Raw genomic sequence first — 17,730 nt, 5'->3', positions numbered from 1 at the left:
ATATTAAAAAAGCTTTGATAGCTAACGCTTATTACACACTTAGCGACTATTTAAATGATAAAAAAACTTGGACCCTTCCAAAACTTCACACTTGACCTTTTTATAATTATTTTTATATTTTTTTGACATGTTTATTGCATATTTTTTGACATTTACTTGTAAAACATATACGTGATTTGTGATCTTCAAGTGTCTGAAAGTAACATAGGTATCTATTATGTTAGATTATGGAGATTAATACTGTTTGAACGAGTTTCTTTCGGCATTTCTTCTCAGCAATGGTCGTTCCGAAATGCTAGTAGTTTGTAGCTTTGGTAAACATCATTTAATTTAGAATATGACATGAAAAAGTGCCTGTGAAGGCCTAATTTCTGAATAATAGATTTGATCTTGATTAATAAACTTCACATTATTTTTCCTTGATAATTTTCTATATTTGACGTTAATTCTATAATATTTTCTTTTTTATATCATAATAAAAATTATAACAATTTTATGTGAAATGATCATGGCAAAAATACATTTTTTGTATTGGTCATTTGGTCTGATTTTGATGAAATTTAAAAGGTATATAGGATCTGTCAATAGAATTTTTAAGTTCGCGGGGGATCAATATAGGTTAAGTGGGTTTTGAAATATTCACAATTTTGTAAAAAAAAATCTATTCGCGAGGTCTACGTTCGGGGTGAACAACTAGTTATTATCAGAATAATCCACTAAATCCTTTCTTTTTTCTTTAAACTCGCACCACAATTGCGTAGAAAGTATTTTTGGTTGTAAATCTGCAACATTGATATTGAAAATTGACATATTGAAAATTGGCGCTTTTTGCCTCCATTGGCAATGTTTGTGTACCTTAGTTGTACCAGTAGCGCCATCTGCGCTAAGGTTTGCGTAATATGCTCTATTTTCATTGAAACGGACGACTAATATTATGTTAAAAACAAATGTCAAAAGAAAATTTGGAAATAAAATAAATACATTATTGATAAATTAATCTTCGAAAAATGTTACCGAGAGCGTTTCCGCGTATTCTCGAAATCTGTGTAAATCATCGAAATTAGTAGGTACTTACTTATTCCATGGTACCAAAATTTTATTTACATAGTATATCTGTAACCTACCAAGGTACAGCTACCTATTTGTTTTGGCAGAGAGATACAACATTCTTTTTTGTCCTTCTAAATCTATGCTTTTTTGCATCATTATTTTTAAAAAATTTCGTATTGACACTGTCACTGACCTCTGTTACGTCACATGGTTAAAATAGCCACTGCTGATATGAAGAAATTGTCAAAGTATTATTTATTTTCGTGAAATCAAATAGCCATTTTGAATATTCCACATTTTTATAGTATGTAATTAAAGTTATTGATTTTAGGACAAAGGTGGCCGGAAAGTCTGTGCTTTGAGTGCATAGACTTGTTTTGAATAATGATGGTTAATAATAGTAATAAATGTATGTTTTACCAATCTTAAGTTGTTAATTTATTGATATAAACTTATTTATTTGATAAGCTGGTAAGTTTTATTACTAAATGACGTGTATTTCGCCTATCGTTATATATTCTAGTACTCCATTTATATACTGTAAATAAATCACGAAAAATAATATGCTTTTAACTTGTACAAATAATGTTACAGGATTAGTTTGCATATTTTTGTCAGTGATAAGAGAATGATACAGTCAAGATAACATGATGTACCTATCTGCCAGTCATATTGGCAATAAAGAAATAATACTATTTGTATTATTTTAATAATAAATTCCATTAAAATTTTTACCTCTTCCAAAATTTCTCAAGATTAGTCTAGAATTTGGGGAAAGTTTCCAATTACACAGGTCATAGATATATTATTTTTTAATTGGAACTGAAATTCTTTCAGTGGTGACAACATTTTGGCTAGGCTAAATATATTGTATGACACTATCTACTTGCATGGATTTCTCAATTTCAATTGTTTTATCTGTTTTATTTTATAATTTGCTCTATGTTTCATGCTTTCATTTCTATATATTTATTACTATAGCTACAACTCTTCCTTTATAGTATAAACCACTTTATAAACCCTAAATTAAACTTACATAGGAATGCATATAGCAGATTTTTTGGGGTAGCTTTGAAACCCATTTGAATATGGTGGCAGTAAATTACACTACGCTACATAATATAAAATTTGTCCTGTCAAGGTCTAATTTCTTTCATTAACCCAAAAAAAAACAGCTATACACATTGAGGCTGACTCAACAATTTGTGCAATTAGGCCCTATTATATTAATTTCTTTAAGAGTTCTTTCATAATGAAAATTATTAAAATGGTAATAAAGCTTAAATATTATGTTTACAAGAATTAATTAACATTCTTGGTATTCAATTTCAGCGCACAATGTCTGAAAATGAAGATGTCAAAGCTAAACTCGAAAATGATATTCAGATTAAGGACGAGAGAAAGGATCCTACATGCTTCTTGCCAGACGAGCCAATGTCCTATGAAATTAAGAAGAAGAAAAAAAAGAAGAAGAAAAAGAAGAACAAGGAGCGAGATCCGTTTCGAGATTTAGATGTGCAAAATGATGAACTGACTTTGGAGATGCAAATGGATCCAGAGGTTAATATAAAAGTGGAGAATATTGAAGTAGAGTTAGATTTTAATGATGTAAGTAAACAAATTTGTTTTTTAGGTACTTAAATGTGTATAGTATTATTATTTTGACACAAATGTATTTTAAGATGCAAAAAAAAATTATTGAAATTCCATATCATAAATTTGTAAACACATGGTAAATTTTAATGGCACTAGTGCCATTTTTTCATTGTTTTTAATAAAATTTGATATATGGATAGAAGGAATAGCATATAAACCAAACTTTTTATCCAGACAGTTCAACGGGCCTATCTAGTTGAAGTAAGAAGTATTTATTTGCCTAGTTAGAAATAGATTCTAGACTCGATCTTTTTGATATAATATGTGTAGTGTAGTGACAGGTATCTTGATGATAATAAATTAAATCAGTCAAATTTCCTGAGCCTAAACAGGTACTTAATTAATGAAATAAATGAATCCATTTCAGTTCGCAAATAACACGGGCCTCATGGTAGAAGGACCGCAGAGCGAAGACAGCCAAGAACCAGAAATCAAAATAGAGGAACAGAACCATGAAGCAGTACTGTTGACATTTGAAAGTGTTGTCAACAAAACATTACTTGAATATAGTGAGAATATCAAATATGATGAAGAAGGGAATGTAATCGGCTTCGAACAGCCAGGTGCATCAGTGTTGGGTTACCCCCAGAATATTCCTATGAAAACAGCTCCAACACACATGTGCAAAGTCTGCCATCTAGTCTTTCAATCGCACAAAACCTTGAAAATGCATCAGAAAAGGAAACATAAAGCTTATAGAAAATATTTTGAACATATATGTGATTATTGTGGAATGTCGTACGAACAAAAAAACAGTCTAGTCGCTCATATGAGGAGGAAACACGGCCCAGACTCCACTCCGGACGATAGAGAAGAGCGAACATGTGAAGTTTGCGCACTAGTCTTCAAAGGAAATACACGGTTACGAATGCATATGAGGCGAAAGCACGGTTCATTCCAAGATTCATTCAAATTCAGCTGCGAGGAATGCGGTCTTACTTATGACAAGCACAGCAGTTTAGTCGTACACCAACGTAGAAAACATTCTGGTATCACACAACCAGTCTTGAATCAATGGTTCAACTGTCCTTTTTGTCCGAAAGTATTTACAAGAAGGGAGACGTACGCGAGACATGTTCAAAGGAAACATAGGATTTTGGACGAAGATGAAATCAAAGAAGAATTTCTCAATGTGAAGAATGAAGAAACCGGTGAAATCACGTGTAAACAATGTCCGTTAGTTTTTTCTTCTGTTAATTTCTTGAAGTTGCACATGAGAAGGAAACATAATGCATTGACAGAGGATTTTAGGCTTAAGTGTAGGATATGTAATTTATCATACGATAAGATAGAGAGCCTCAAAAGGCACGTGCGGAGGAAACATGGCGAAAATTCGCATTGCGAAGTGTGCAATAGACAATTTGACAGTAGAGAGGCATATTTGAATCACTCGCATGTAAAAACTCATTCTGAGTGTTCGATTTGTGGGCTTATATTCGCTTCGGAAGGCAATTTGGGAAAGCATATGAGGTTGACGCACAAAATTGACTCACCCAAACATGTATTTTGCAGTTCGTGTAACGAAGGATTCTACGATAAACGTCAATTGAAATCACATTTGATGAAAGTACATTTAAAAGTGACATACACATGTATGTTTTGCAGTAAAGTATTCAAAGCGAAAGAGAGTTATAGAAGGCATATTCTATTCAAACATCCTGAAAGTAATGACATGAAAAATCAGGCACAAAACTGCGAACAGTGTTCCGCTTCATTTCCTAACGAATTTGAACTCTGCCGTCATATAAATAGTGAACATTGCAATGAGCAAGATAAAGAAGTGAAGGAAGAGATTGTTGTAGTCAAACAGGAGGATGGTATTAAAGAATCGTTTCAGTGTACGAAATGCCCGGAATCGTATACTGCTTGGGAGCAATTGAGGTTACATCACGAACAAAATCACCATTTGCCAGAAGAGACACAATGTCAAGTGTGCGGTGAAATGGTCCCAGGAAACGCTTTGAAAAAGCATATGCGAAACATCCACATCGAAGAGCCACAGTGTAAATATTGTGAGTTCAAAACCAATAACAGGGCCAGTATGACACAGCATATTTTAAGGCACAAAAATATTACAACGTTACACTGTGATTACATGGGTTGTAGATACAAAACATATTACGAAGGTGCTATGCAGCGACACAAGAGGAAGCATGTGGAAATCGGTGTTAAACTGCAGTGTAGTAAGTGTCCGTTTCAAACAATGAATAAATATATTTTAAGGTATCATGAAGAAGCTCATACTACAGGAAAGAAGCGTTATGTGTGCGATCAATGTGACTATGCAACGATTTTGCCAGCGAATTTGGTACAGCACAAATATAAGCATTCCGAAGAGAAAAGATTCAAGTGTGAAGTGTGCCCGTTCGCTACAAAATACAATACATCTTTAAGATTTCACGTGAAGAAGAAACATTGTGATCTCCCATCGCTCAGTTGAATTTAATTTTGTTTTTATTTTTTCTTATTTTAATTATTAAAATATTTGGTGTTAGACTTGGGATTTTCATTGAATTCTCGGCAAAAAGTGTGTCACTCACACTCTCCAGATCTTCAACTGTTTACACACGAAAGTTTCCGTTTTGACGTGATAGAAGACAAACAAATTCAATCAAATACCTAGATACAATTTATTTTTTATTTCAGATCAAAAATAGGTACATCCATGTAGTATACCGAAATGCTCGTAGTTTTATAGTCTTGAGAACATCACATTTTAAATGCTAGTCATAGCTAGTCAAGGTTGAAGTAAATCGTAAAGAGAAACAGACAGCTTTGGATAGTTAAAGAATCTGTGCTCTAAAATACCTTCATCCAAACCACATTCGCACAAAACTATCTACAGGCTATGTAGGTACCAAATTTCATAATAATCCGCCCGCGAGAGTTACATACATACACACATTCATCCCCACAAACTTAGGATACAACAAAATAATATTAGTAGGACTAGTATAATCTGGTGAGCAGATAAGACCTAAACGTTTTTAAACGTAAAATATGATGTGAAGAAACGTCTGTGAACGCCGTGCTTGGAGCAGCGAGCGGAAGAGTTTTAGTATTGCTGAAGTGACAATGTATTGGCAGATAACAAATTATCGGCACGAAACATGCCAGGGTAAGCAATACATGCACCACAACATGAGGCTGCGCCAAACATTCAGACCCCGGAATTCAACGCTCTGACAAAATATAACACACAACATCAGCGGCATAACCATTGCATATATATATACGGGTGCCGGAAATACAACAGCTAAAATAAGACGTATTATAACATAATTAAGCTCTAGGTTAGGTAAGGACAAATAAAACAGTTGGAACAATCTGACTGTATATGCAAATCATGACAAAAATGTTTAAATGTTTAGTATAATGATTGACATTATTATTAAAATAATAACTAAACGTAAGGTTAGGAAATGACAAATAGAGCAATATAATTGTATGTGCAAATAGTGATAAAAATGTTAGAATAGTAATTGACCACAGTATCGAAGCGAAAAGTAATGTAAATAGTAGGACGAAATGCAGTACCAAATATCACTGTAATAAAACAAGCGTGATAAATAATACATTAGACAAACCCAATATAGGGAAAGGGAACAAAGATCTTATACATTCAGCACATATTGTATTGACCAATTAAAATTAAATTATATACACAAGCAAATAAAGGCTCTAATAATGTTAAGAGGGTACATGCACTCGCCGTCTGTGGTAGATGGGGTTTTAGCCGGTAGGAGTGCGGCACTACCTGGGCTTCCCTTCCCAGGTGCCCATGATGGGTTTCCCCAGCTCCACAGGTGGTAAATAGGAAAAAAAAAGCAATTTACAACGGTGTATACTTTTTTCTCACCGATGCATTTTTGTTTAGACATTTTGGGCAAATATCTTTCACCTCGTCGCGTGTTCCCGGTCTGCATAAAAATAATCGTCTCAGATTTTATGACCCGCCTGCCTGACGACCCTCTTTGGGAAGCGGTTGCCTATTAGCTGCCAAGGCTATATGCCCCCTAGTTGCTAGATATGGCGTGTGTTTTAACACCTTTGTGATGAGATACAGGCGCGATGCTTATAAATAATTTTATTTAACCATTTTCAGCGTTCAAAATGTTATTGTAATAGGGTAGAACCATAGATAAAATAATATACAACCATAGATAAAAGCATAAGTAGAACCAAATTATTTTCATTTATTGATTTTTACATACATACATATACATATATTACGACAAATCACACAGATTGAGCTAGCCCCATAGTAAGTTGGAGACTTGTGTTATGGGATACAAACTCAACGATACTATATTTTATAACAAATACATTATATAGATAAACATCCAAGACCCGGGCCAATCAGAAAAAGATCATTTTCCATCATGACCCGACCGGGGATCGAACCCGGGACCTCTCGGTTCAGTGGCAAGAACTTTACCACTGCGCCACCGAGGTCGTCAAATTTTTATTTAAGGACTAACTCACATTCAACGGTCTGAACACAGCCCGGCTAGCTCAGTCGGTAGAGCATGAGACTCTTAATCTCAGGGTCGTGGGTTCGAGCCCCACGTTGGGCGCGCGACGTTTTTAAAGTATGGTAACGTTTTTCATGTGGAAAATATATGAAAATTAAGATTTTTTTCTTGTGAAGTATACTCTAATAAAATTGAAATTGATTTTATTACAATTTATATTAGGTAAAAAGACATAGTTAATATCATAAAGTTAGTTATTTTAAATACAGGCAGGACCTTCGAACAATCAGGAATTATTTTTTCTTCTTTGTTGATCTATGGCGTACACAAATTAATGTTCTAGTTTATGCATTTTCTCGTGTAAATACATTGTGTGGTTCCCGCCTTAGAGTAGTACAAATATTGGTTGCTAAACGTGGGCGACGAAGAAGTAGAAGAAGCCTTTATAGCGACATCTGATAGGCTACAATAGCATTCCAAAGAGGGTTGACGTCAGGCCAGTGTAAAATTACAGTCGAATCTTCAAAAGTAAAGGTTTCTTGCGCAGTACTTGAGATTCGGGGCGTCACAGCCGCAGATGACATCACGCCGCAGAGATGGGAGGGTTTATGTGTGGGTTAAAATCAAAGTTTTGCGTAGACATAGAACGTTTATTACATTGAAGTACTTATTATGTAAGTTATGGATATTACAAGTCAGGAGGTTTACCACGAAACATACAAACACATCACGTCCATTTGCTGTCTCTTTTTCCTATATCGTGTAAGCATCGTGTGAAAGAGAGAACGTGTGGACGCAATGACGTGTGACGTTTTGTTTCATGCTAGCTCCACACTGTCGTCGAACAGTTTGCCATACGGTTCGGTATACATCGCTGGTTTTTCATTGCGGTAAATAAAAACACTCATACTAACTGCGCAATGTTCACGCGTCGGCATGTGTCCGAGTTCGGCGACAGTGTGGAGCCGGCATCATGGTCTGCCACAACACAGGACAAATAGTTAATGACCTTGGCGAATTATTACTAAGTTTGATTATACATCGAGATCGCAAAACGAACTTTACATATTTGGCGTAACAGTTTAACATGTACTTAATAATTCTAATTTCGCCCTACATGGCATAAATACGGGCCCTAATATGAGCGCGGGCATTATAATGTTGTAATTCATCACCTGGTCTGTAATACAATGTATTGTAGTGTAACAGAGAAGAAAAAATATTCTGTTTCACAGTAGTGAAATAAACCAGTGTAATTGTCGGAGCGATTGCTTAGTTATACGTCAAATATGCGTTGACACGAGTTAATACTTAGTCTTTCACCGCTTTCTGAAACAATATCATACTGTAATCCGACAGATCAACTAACTGCTAGATAAATATGCCTGAAGTTATTTGCCAGTTAGCCCTATCCAACACTTGTGAAACACAATTTTCAATACTATCTGTCAGATATGTTACATATAGGCTATCAGATACTTTATCAGCAAGTGGCTCTAAATCTTGTCAACACGTAGCTGATACAAAAATGAGCAATGTGTGTTGAACAGCAGCTGGTGTTTTAAAGTATAACATTTACTGTTTTTTTTTTTTTAAATAAATATACTTATTTTTATTCGAGCTTTCTACCTATCTACTTGATACGAAATACCCAGTGTGATTTTTTTATACAGGATCTTTTCAAACACCACTCAAATTTTCACTATATATATATATATATAATATATAAAAAAAAAATGTTTTTTTTCCGAGTCACATTTTGCTACTTTTCAGTTTAAATTGATTAGCGATCATACTTTATGGATCTATATTTTTGTCATGTTATTAGTATGGGGCGTTTTGGTAGATCCGATAATCGCCGAAAGGAACTATTGATTTTCGATGATAGATAGATGAACTCTTTATTGCACCATTCACAAAGGAGTTATACGTTACATAAGATATTCAAACATAATGAGTGCAAAGACGGACTTATAGCGAATGCTATTTCTTTCTAAAATATATGTATGAATATATGACACATGTAAGTGATAGTTATTTGAGTGGTTATTTAGTCATTCAAAACTGGAGCGGAATTTGATTGGTGTTAAAAAAACTCGTGTAAATAAAAAATACTTAATAATAATCGAAATCACATTTCGAAATTTACACAAAATTACTAGATATTATACGATCTAATTTCTTAGTTTTCCCGCTATGAATAATCTCAAATGTTATTTAATAAACACTAGTGTGTACGCGACTACTTGCCACTTGATGGCGGTAGGTAGTCGTAAAGTCTTGTCAGATGCCTTTAGGCGACTTGAACAAAATCTGACACTAGCGTTAGCAATAACACATATGATTATAAAAAAAAAGAATTTGATAAATATTTTAAAAAATTAAACTTCAGCTTTATAAAGGCAGTGATAGCTTATTGCCACTTAGAATTGAACTTAACAACGTGGAGATAAGGTTCAAAATAATTGCTACACCACCTTACACACTCCCGCAACATTGATAAACATACTTATATTGTCACTTTAAAATGAACTTTATAACACAGTCATAAGGTTTTAAATAATAGCCACTACCTTAATAAGCTCCGTATAGAAAGTTGATTAGGCGGAAATTTAGCATTTTTTGTTCTCAATAGTAATTTTTTTTCTGAATACAATTTTTGTTACCTACTTGCGATTAAAATGTATTAAATTCCTAAAAATGACACTGAAGACAAAAAGTGACATTTACACCCTATATAGTCTTGTGTTAAATATGCATAAAGTTTGTTTAGTGTTGATAATGTTATGAAAAATGTTTTTTATATATTGTAATTACTTGCGAATGAATACATAATTATTCCACTTTGGGCACCGTAAAAAATGGCACCACGATATATAATGTTTTATTCCTCGTTTTTCATTGTTTAATACTTCTTCTGTATGAGAAATCGTTAAGTGCCGTGTATGGAACACCTAATGTGCCATTGTTTCCGGTGCCCAAAATGGAATTCGTATAAATACGAATCTTATCTATATTAGTAAACATTATTGTAGTACAACCGAACTAATAGAGTGTATTAGATTACAATAAAAATAAAAGTACAATTCTATACTAATACAATAAGAGCTGACGCTAGTAGTTTGTAGCTTTAAACCCATACTTATAAATGCAAAAGTCTTGTCTTTCTGTTACGCTTTCACGGATAACTGATGAAAAAAAATATTATAAAAAAATTGTTTGAAGGAGATTTTTTTTGTGTAGGATGGCAACATTCACGAGGCAGGCTGAACTCAGAATCCAGAAAAGAAAGACTATTGCAATTGCTCTAACAAAAGTTGTGTGACGACACGCGGGGCCGAGGCAGACGAGTGGGGTGAGCGGTTTCGCCACGCCCTTTTACATCTGTGCACCTTTCATTGTAGCCGTGCACAAATTGAGAAAACCTCGTCCTTTTATATTTGGAAACCTTGTGCCTAGCTGCTGGGTGTCGCATTATACACACACAAAATAAAAATCTAATCCAACTCGTGTATAATGCACTCCTTCTCATTATTCTCAATTGCCAAATTCAAAGATTTATCCAATTTCATATCGAAATTGGACAGATTACTCAATTGCCTTATCTCATTCGTTATGCCACGGAGTTTGGCGATTATGGCCGATTGTTTGGCCTTGTTTTGGTTGGATGTGGATGGCTTTGGTTCTAATTTTGGCTGTTTCGCCGGCGGCTCGTCTTCGGAGAGACTCGGCAAGCGGATCACAGGCTTGCGAGGCTTCATGTTGGGCAGCACTGGGACGTAAAACAAATATTTAACATTTGTTTATAAATTACATTATTCATATGTATTTATTTCATAAATTATTATAATCAGCACTCGGATAACAATCATAACCTGTTTTGATATACCTTTTGACTATGTACATTATGTACTTTTATATATTATTAGAAAAAAAAAACATTGTAAGAAACAATAATGGCACTGTTCAAATGAGTTTCTTTCGGCATTTCTTCTCGGCAGTGGTCGTTCCGAAATGCCAGTAGTTTGTAGCTTGTGAGAAATAACTATAAATATAAAAATTGACGAGAAAAAGTGCCTGTGAAGGTCTAATTTCTGAATAAATGATTAGAATTTGAATTTAAAAGTTGCAATATTGTGTGGTAATTTACATATTAATTGCATAGATTAAAATATTAAGATATTTTTAAAATGTCCACCGTCAATAGCAAAGTCGCACTACGCACACTTTTTAAATATTTAATTTCGGGCTTGTGTGCAACATCTCTGCTTCCCTTCAGGTTAGTTGAGGTCATACGCACTCAAATTTTTAAATAAAAAGAAAAACAATCGATTGAAACTACTAAATATTATTTTGAGATAAGAAAATTCTAGAATTAATAGGAAATATTAGAATTTTTATTCGGGACAGTGGTCTTAACCACTGAGTTATTGAGACCATGTCAGTTTGGTCGAATAATTCATACTAAATCTATATATTTACATTTTATTTTTTTTTTACATTTCTATAATACACTTACTTGTGGACTGATTCCGTTTGGAAGTTCCGATGGGCAACACGGACAGGTCAAGCTTGATCTGGCTCCCGAAGTGACGCAACGGCTGCGTGGCGGGAGACGCAACTTCTGTTGACGCTGAAATAATATATGTATTTATTAATTTTATTTTATAACACACCAGCAGTAGGAACCCCCTCACAGTGTTACCTTCGTAGGAATTGGCGTTTAGTTTAGACATTCGTGATAGGTAATGTGACGTTCGTGATACATGATAGGTAATTGGCTATTCTCCAACTAATCAATATAGTGTATGAATTACCAATTTTCCCGCCAACAGCCTGATTGGTGTGAGTGAGTTCGCTATATTTGAAGTCACACTCCTCTATACGCCGCTTGAGGTCAGCTGAAAATATAACATTAGCTGATTAATGATATACAACATATGATCATAGGCTACTGGTTCAAATCCGACTCGAAGGACCTTCAATAATTCCACAAGACGAATTGAAGTAATTTATTTTTTTATATTAATTTCATATTAAGAAAAAAATAATAATTTGACATTACCATTTGTGTAAAAAATTATATAATAATTTAAATTCTTAGACAGTTTTAGCTTTCACGGCTTAACCTAAATAAATGTGGTATGCATCAAATATAGGATACTATTTTTTATAAAATTCAACCCCTAGATCACCGAAAATCACGTTGAAAACATAACAACCAAAGACGACTTAATTGGCTCTCACACAAAACATATTGGGTCCTAGAAATTAGTAATTTGGCATGGAAAAACCTTAATCACAAAAAACATAATTATGCTGTAAGAAGTAGAATAGTCTACGCCGACGAAGTCGCGGGTAAACAGTAAATCCCAACTAATATTATAAATGTGAAAATTGTTTGTTTGTCACCTCTTCACGCCACATCTACCCAACCGATCTTCTTGAAATTTTGCATACATATAGTTTAAAGTACGGAGCAAGACTTAAGGTATGTTTTATCCCAAAAAAATAACTGCCGCCGTGGGAAATCACGCGGGCGAAGCCGCGGGCAAAAGCTAGTAAATAAATAAAGAAATAATAGTAATAGTCGAATAGTATAGTCTATTATTATAAAGAGGCAAGCGTTTGTGAACTTGTGACTTTGTATGTTTGAGGCGGGTAATCACCGAAACTACTGATCCGATCTCAAAAATTCTTTCACCATTAGAAAGGTACATTGTCCAAGATTGCTATAGGCTATATTTTATCTCAAAATTTTCACGGGAACGAAGCCCCGGGCTACATCTAGTAAATAAACCAAAATGATACCTATATTAGCCTCCTGTTCGCCCTGCCGTGTCATCATTTCGCGAATGGTCTTCCTCTGACGCAACGCCACTTTTTTATATCCCGTCATCTGAAATTCACAAGAACAAATAATGATCATCCATCCTACTGATATTATAAATGCGAAGGTTTGTGAAGATGTATGTGTGTATGTTTGTTATCGTTCACACAAAATTTGGTACGTGTGTAGAATATAACCTGGATATAGGGTACTGTTTATCCCGAAATTCCCATGGGAGCGAAGCCCCGGGTAAAAATGTCGTTTGTAAGGATGTATGTGTGTATGTTTGTTACTCTTTCACGCGAAATCTACTGGACGGATTGTTATGAAATTTGGTATACGGGTAATAACCTGGAATAATACATAGGGTACTTTTTATCCCGAAATTCACACGGGAGCGAAGCCCCGGGGCGCAGCTAGTACTACATAATATACTACGTAGCATTGATGAAAATGTGACAGTGGCGCTAGTGTGTTTAGTTTTTACCCCACGGGTGTAGGGTAGACAGGAACCTTATTTAATACGGTACCATAAAGATAACTTACACGCTTGTAAAACTTCTTGTATTGCTCGGCGAGGTACAAAGCAAGTTTGGCATTTAGTAGTGATTGTCGACGTAAATTGCTAATTTCTTGACGCAGCGCCAGCGGGCCTAGTATGGCTGGAATTGATTGATAAATAAGTTTTTTAACTTGCAACATAATGTATGTATAGATGTTCGCGTGGATTCTTGCAAATCAATTTTAAAGCAGATATATTGGACCGAATGAATTTTTCACGCTCAAACGGCTGGGACAATTTTTTATGAAATCTGTCATTGAGGTAGCTGATATGTTGGACTAACATAGGGTACTTTTTATGCCGAAATTACGCGATTAGAATCGAAAAAGTCTGATAGTCAATGGCGCTTTCTAAAGTAAGATGGCGTTACTGTGCATAAAAAAACCTATGTTTTTACAATGTGGTGAAGCTAGTAATAACTAAATAACTCACCATTAGAAGGTCTGGGTTGCGGTTGACTGCCGTCCTGCAGCCGTTTACGGAAGGCCGGTGAGATTTTGTCATCAAAATGCTCTATGGCCATGCTGGATATATCTCTCAACTCTTGGAGTACTTCGTGAGCGCGCGGCGGAGTCGTAGACGTTTCAACTATGTAGAGAACTCGACGCATTTCGTCTATGACCTGGAATTAAACAAGTTTTATAAAAAATTAAAAGCAATAAATTAGGCTAATGACTATGTTTTGTTACTATCACACTTTTTAATATTTGACATTGAGAAAACGAGGCAAAACATGCGTATTGGTTATATAATACACTAATATGGAAAAAAGCTTTTAAAAATGCTAAATTAAAAATTTGCGAGTCGAACTCGCAAATCGAGGTTGACCTGTAGATACGTATACACTTTTAAAGTGGACAAACTAAAATTTTTGGGGCTTTGCACTCGTTTTGTATGAAAGAAACTTTGTAGTTTCTTCATTAAAAAATCATTAAAAAATCTATTACAAACATACATTTGTATGTATGTTTGTAATAGATTTTTTAATGATTTAATTATAAGCCACCAATTTTCAGATCTTCTGAGTGGTAAGTTATAAGGTCATGAAATTTGTCTGAAACAGAGATGTTCTAGACAAATTTCATGATTTTATTTATATAGTTTTTGATTCCCTGAAATCATCAATACTATAAATATTAAAATATGATTTTGTCAGAAGTGAAAGACACTGTGGAGCTGACTATTTGATATATATCAACTCGATATCTCCAAAATTCGGAACGAATAGACAGGAGAACTTACCTTCCCTGGTATAAAACAGCAATAACCATTATCAATATATTTGGAGTATGTCATATTGAGCATAGAAATGCGGGTCTCGATCGACGTCAGAATGTCGCAGTGGCGGGAGAGTGGGTGATATCTGAAACAATAGAAAAACACAAAATAATGAGAATCCATGCGAATATTATAGCCGACTAACCTATTTACTTGGTTCCTAACTACAATGTAAATAATTAAAACTCATGTTTTTGCAACTTTTGTATTTGTTATACAGTAGAAACAGAACGCACAGAACAGAAAGCATTAAAAAAGAGTGACACATAAAATTCGCGCAAAGTAGAACTTATCCCAGAAAGTTATTTCTTCCAGTCAACCAATTACTTGAATGAAAAACAATTGATATATTTGTCTCTCTTTCACAATTTAACAAGGCAAAATAAGCTCCGTGAAGTTGTGAAAGAAGGACAACACACGTACCTGCGCTCCGACTCCCTCCGAGGCAGCTGTGTCTTCACACTCTTTAGAGCGAGCGCGTGACGCCGCTCTATTAACATGAACCCGCGGTTCAGAAGCCGGATACTTATCTCATTGAAGGTTTTGGACACCTAATTGTACACAAACAATGCAATTTATCAAACTATGTATCGGTGAAAACTTACTACACAGAAATCTAATTTATCGCAGTCACACAGACAGATACAACATCTTTTTAATAATATGTAAGGATATACAGGGATATAAATATATAATATGAAAGGTCTGTTTCACAGCTTACTGATAAAGTTTCTAATAGCCTTAACATATTATATCAAACAGATAGCGACAAAAATTGAGTGCCACAAGTATTAGATGGCTAACTGGCCAGTCACATCAGGCAGATTTATCTAGCAGGTTAATTTATAGAAACTTTATGAGAAAATGATGAAACAAGCCTTAAAACTAAAAATATATAGGAAATTAAACAGGTACTCATTAAACAGGTTTCCCATTGTGTAGATCTATATTAAATATCTGTCTTGTTTATTTTTATGAATTTATTATGTGTTTCTCTTTCTTGTCTGAGTGAAATAGAATTATTTAATTAGCAGCTGCAGTTAGAACAAGATATACCAATGCCCATCTTCTTCATAGTCACATTTCTCATGGCTGAGAGTTGTGCTAATTATATGGAATGAAACACAACAACTTTCTTGTCACTATTGATGTCCCTTAGCCAGCCAACAACAAATCAAACAAAGGCAGGCTACTCACACACCTGCCGCAGGGGCAATCTAGGGTCTAAAGAAGGAAATGCATGTATTTAATAGAAAAGAAAGTTCATCCTATAGGATGAACTTTGGGATGCTGGTATTTAAAAGAAAGAAATATATTTCTTTCTTTTAAATACCAGCATCCCTTTCTGTAGTCCCTTAAATTGGAGTGTGTGTAGCCGGTCTAAAACCAAAAGCTGTTTGAGCCAATAGAATAGTAATTTTTTTTTTTTTAGAAAAATTACTATTACTATTCTAATATAAAATTTGAAGCAAAAAAATGCCAGTGTGACAGTCTAATTTGACTTCTATATACAGTTGAATGTGAACAAGAAAATTATTGATTTTTATCTGTTTTGAAATGAAATGAGTGGATGTAATACATGCAGATATGAAAATAATTTATGTTTAGGAATTATTTTCATATCTGGCGCTAGGGGCGCTTTTGATTAAGGTTTTCTTTTGTAATACATTTGCATGACATAAGTACCTTAACGAAATGTTTTTGAGGCAATAAATTTTTATATACTTTTGATATATGTATGAATACATAAAAATAATGAAGACTAGTGATTTTACACAGACATAATACAAATTAACATGATATATTTGTGTTCACAGTGAGTTTTTAGAAGCGAAGCGCTGATTACAAGATGTATGAACCTAACGTAATAATAACGCCTAGAACAAAGTTACGTGATAATTTTGTAAGGACTACATGGATCTATTTTTGTGTTATAATCTCATAAATAAAGGTTAATTACGGTCAAAACTATTAATACACTTTTGAATGCACTTACCACTCTATTCTTCGCAATTTCATCGTACGAAAGGTATGAGAAAATTTTCTCTAAAACAACGACGGGAAGGTGAATGAGATCCATTTTTTGGCCGTCGTCCATTATGTTATTTATTGTACCTAACTCTTTTTGATCACATTGACGAGTAGAAATCTTTAAATTCGCACAATGTTTACCTACACTTTTCAACAAAAGCGAGGTGTTTTCTGATCTTCGCGATGTTTCCTTTCTTCCGTCAATTTTAGAAATAGCTTCATCTGTCTCATTTTCACTTATGGCTTTTAATCATGAGTGGGAAAGAAATAGAAATACAAGATGTCAGCCACTAGACATTCGGTTCGACGCAAAGATCATATAAATATTGAACTGAAATAAATGTTAAAAAATATAATAGTTGTGTTGGCTTGTTTTAAAAAAAATCCACATCATGTAACATGTACACAAATAGGGCATATTACGCAAAGCTCAGCGCAGATGGCGCTACTGATACAACTAAGGTAAACATTGCCAACGGAGGCAAAAAGCGCCAATTTTCAGTATTGTTGCAGATTTACGACCAAAAATAGCTTCTACGCAATTGTCTACGAAAATAATAACACTATTTTAGGTTATGTTCTGCATTATTTGGTCATAAACTGATATAAACTTTATTTTGACTGAAGATCTTACCTGTATGAAGTCCATATTTTAATAAATCTTCACGTGTGAATTGTTTCGAGCTTCTTTTCGACCGTTTACTGGCTCGAAAAGTTTACAGCGTGAGGCGTATCCCATAGTTTTCGAAGTTTTTTTTATCTTATGGAAAACGATTTTTCCCAATATTTCCGCACCCGAATATACTACAGTGTTGTATATTTTCACAAACGAATGCTTACATAATGAA

General features: G+C 34.3%; 2 protein-coding genes and 1 non-coding gene across 5 annotated transcripts; 2 read left to right on the top strand and 1 right to left on the bottom strand.

Moving 5' to 3' along the window:
• Positions 1-1,279: 1,279 nt before the first annotated feature.
• LOC128681180 (zinc finger protein 26-like) lies at positions 1,280-5,202 on the top strand. 3 transcript variants are annotated; one of them, XM_053764894.1, is made up of 4 exons: positions 1,280-1,298; positions 1,382-1,521; positions 2,383-2,658; positions 3,074-5,202. In XM_053764894.1, the coding sequence occupies exons 3-4, from the start codon at positions 2,389-2,391 to the stop codon at positions 5,144-5,146; spliced, it is 2,343 nt and encodes a 780-aa protein (XP_053620869.1). In that variant the 5' UTR covers positions 1,280-1,298; positions 1,382-1,521; positions 2,383-2,388; the 3' UTR covers positions 5,147-5,202. The 3 variants fall into 3 exon arrangements, with proteins under 3 accessions (XP_053620869.1, XP_053620870.1, XP_053620868.1); XM_053764895.1 differs by lacking the exon at positions 1,280-1,298 and having other exon boundaries at positions 1,305-1,459; XM_053764893.2 differs by lacking the exon at positions 1,280-1,298 and having other exon boundaries at positions 1,305-1,521.
• A 2,008-nt stretch (positions 5,203-7,210) lies between these two features.
• TRNAK-CUU (transfer RNA lysine (anticodon CUU)) lies at positions 7,211-7,283 on the top strand. Its single transcript has one exon. It is a non-coding gene; the product is annotated as a tRNA-Lys (tRNA).
• A 534-nt stretch (positions 7,284-7,817) lies between these two features.
• pall (pallbearer) lies at positions 7,818-17,118 on the bottom strand. Its single transcript, XM_053764795.1, has 9 exons — positions 16,848-17,118; positions 15,275-15,402; positions 14,816-14,936; positions 14,006-14,195; positions 13,558-13,673; positions 12,993-13,080; positions 11,999-12,082; positions 11,701-11,814; positions 7,818-10,953 (listed from the first exon to the last, which is right to left on the bottom strand). The coding sequence occupies exons 1-9, from the start codon at positions 16,947-16,949 to the stop codon at positions 10,679-10,681; spliced, it is 1,218 nt and encodes a 405-aa protein (XP_053620770.1). The 5' UTR covers positions 16,950-17,118; the 3' UTR covers positions 7,818-10,678.
• Positions 17,119-17,730: the final 612 nt, after the last annotated feature.

Source organism: Plodia interpunctella, chromosome 26, assembly GCF_027563975.2.
Source record: "Plodia interpunctella isolate USDA-ARS_2022_Savannah chromosome 26, ilPloInte3.2, whole genome shotgun sequence".
Taxonomy (NCBI): Eukaryota; Metazoa; Arthropoda; class Insecta; order Lepidoptera; family Pyralidae; genus Plodia; species Plodia interpunctella.
This window is presented reverse-complemented; position numbering and strand designations above follow the sequence as displayed.

Bases quoted from the DNA above. Each gene is read 5' to 3' on its own strand.
- LOC128681180 (XM_053764894.1), top strand. From the start codon at position 2,389: ATGTCTGAAAATGAAGATGTCAAAGCTAAACTCGAAAATGATATTCAG. The intron at 2,659-3,073 runs GTAAGTAAACAA...AATCCATTTCAG, and splicing joins TAGAGTTAGATTTTAATGAT to TTCGCAAATAACACGGGCCT.
- pall (XM_053764795.1), bottom strand. From the start codon at position 16,949: ATGGACGACGGCCAAAAAATGGATCTCATTCACCTTCCCGTCGTTGTT. The intron at 13,674-14,005 runs GTGAGTTATTTA...AATCAATTCCAG, and splicing joins GCAACCCAGACCTTCTAATG to CCATACTAGGCCCGCTGGCG. The intron at 13,081-13,557 runs GTAAGTTATCTT...TGTGAATTTCAG, and splicing joins ACAAGAAGTTTTACAAGCGT to ATGACGGGATATAAAAAAGT.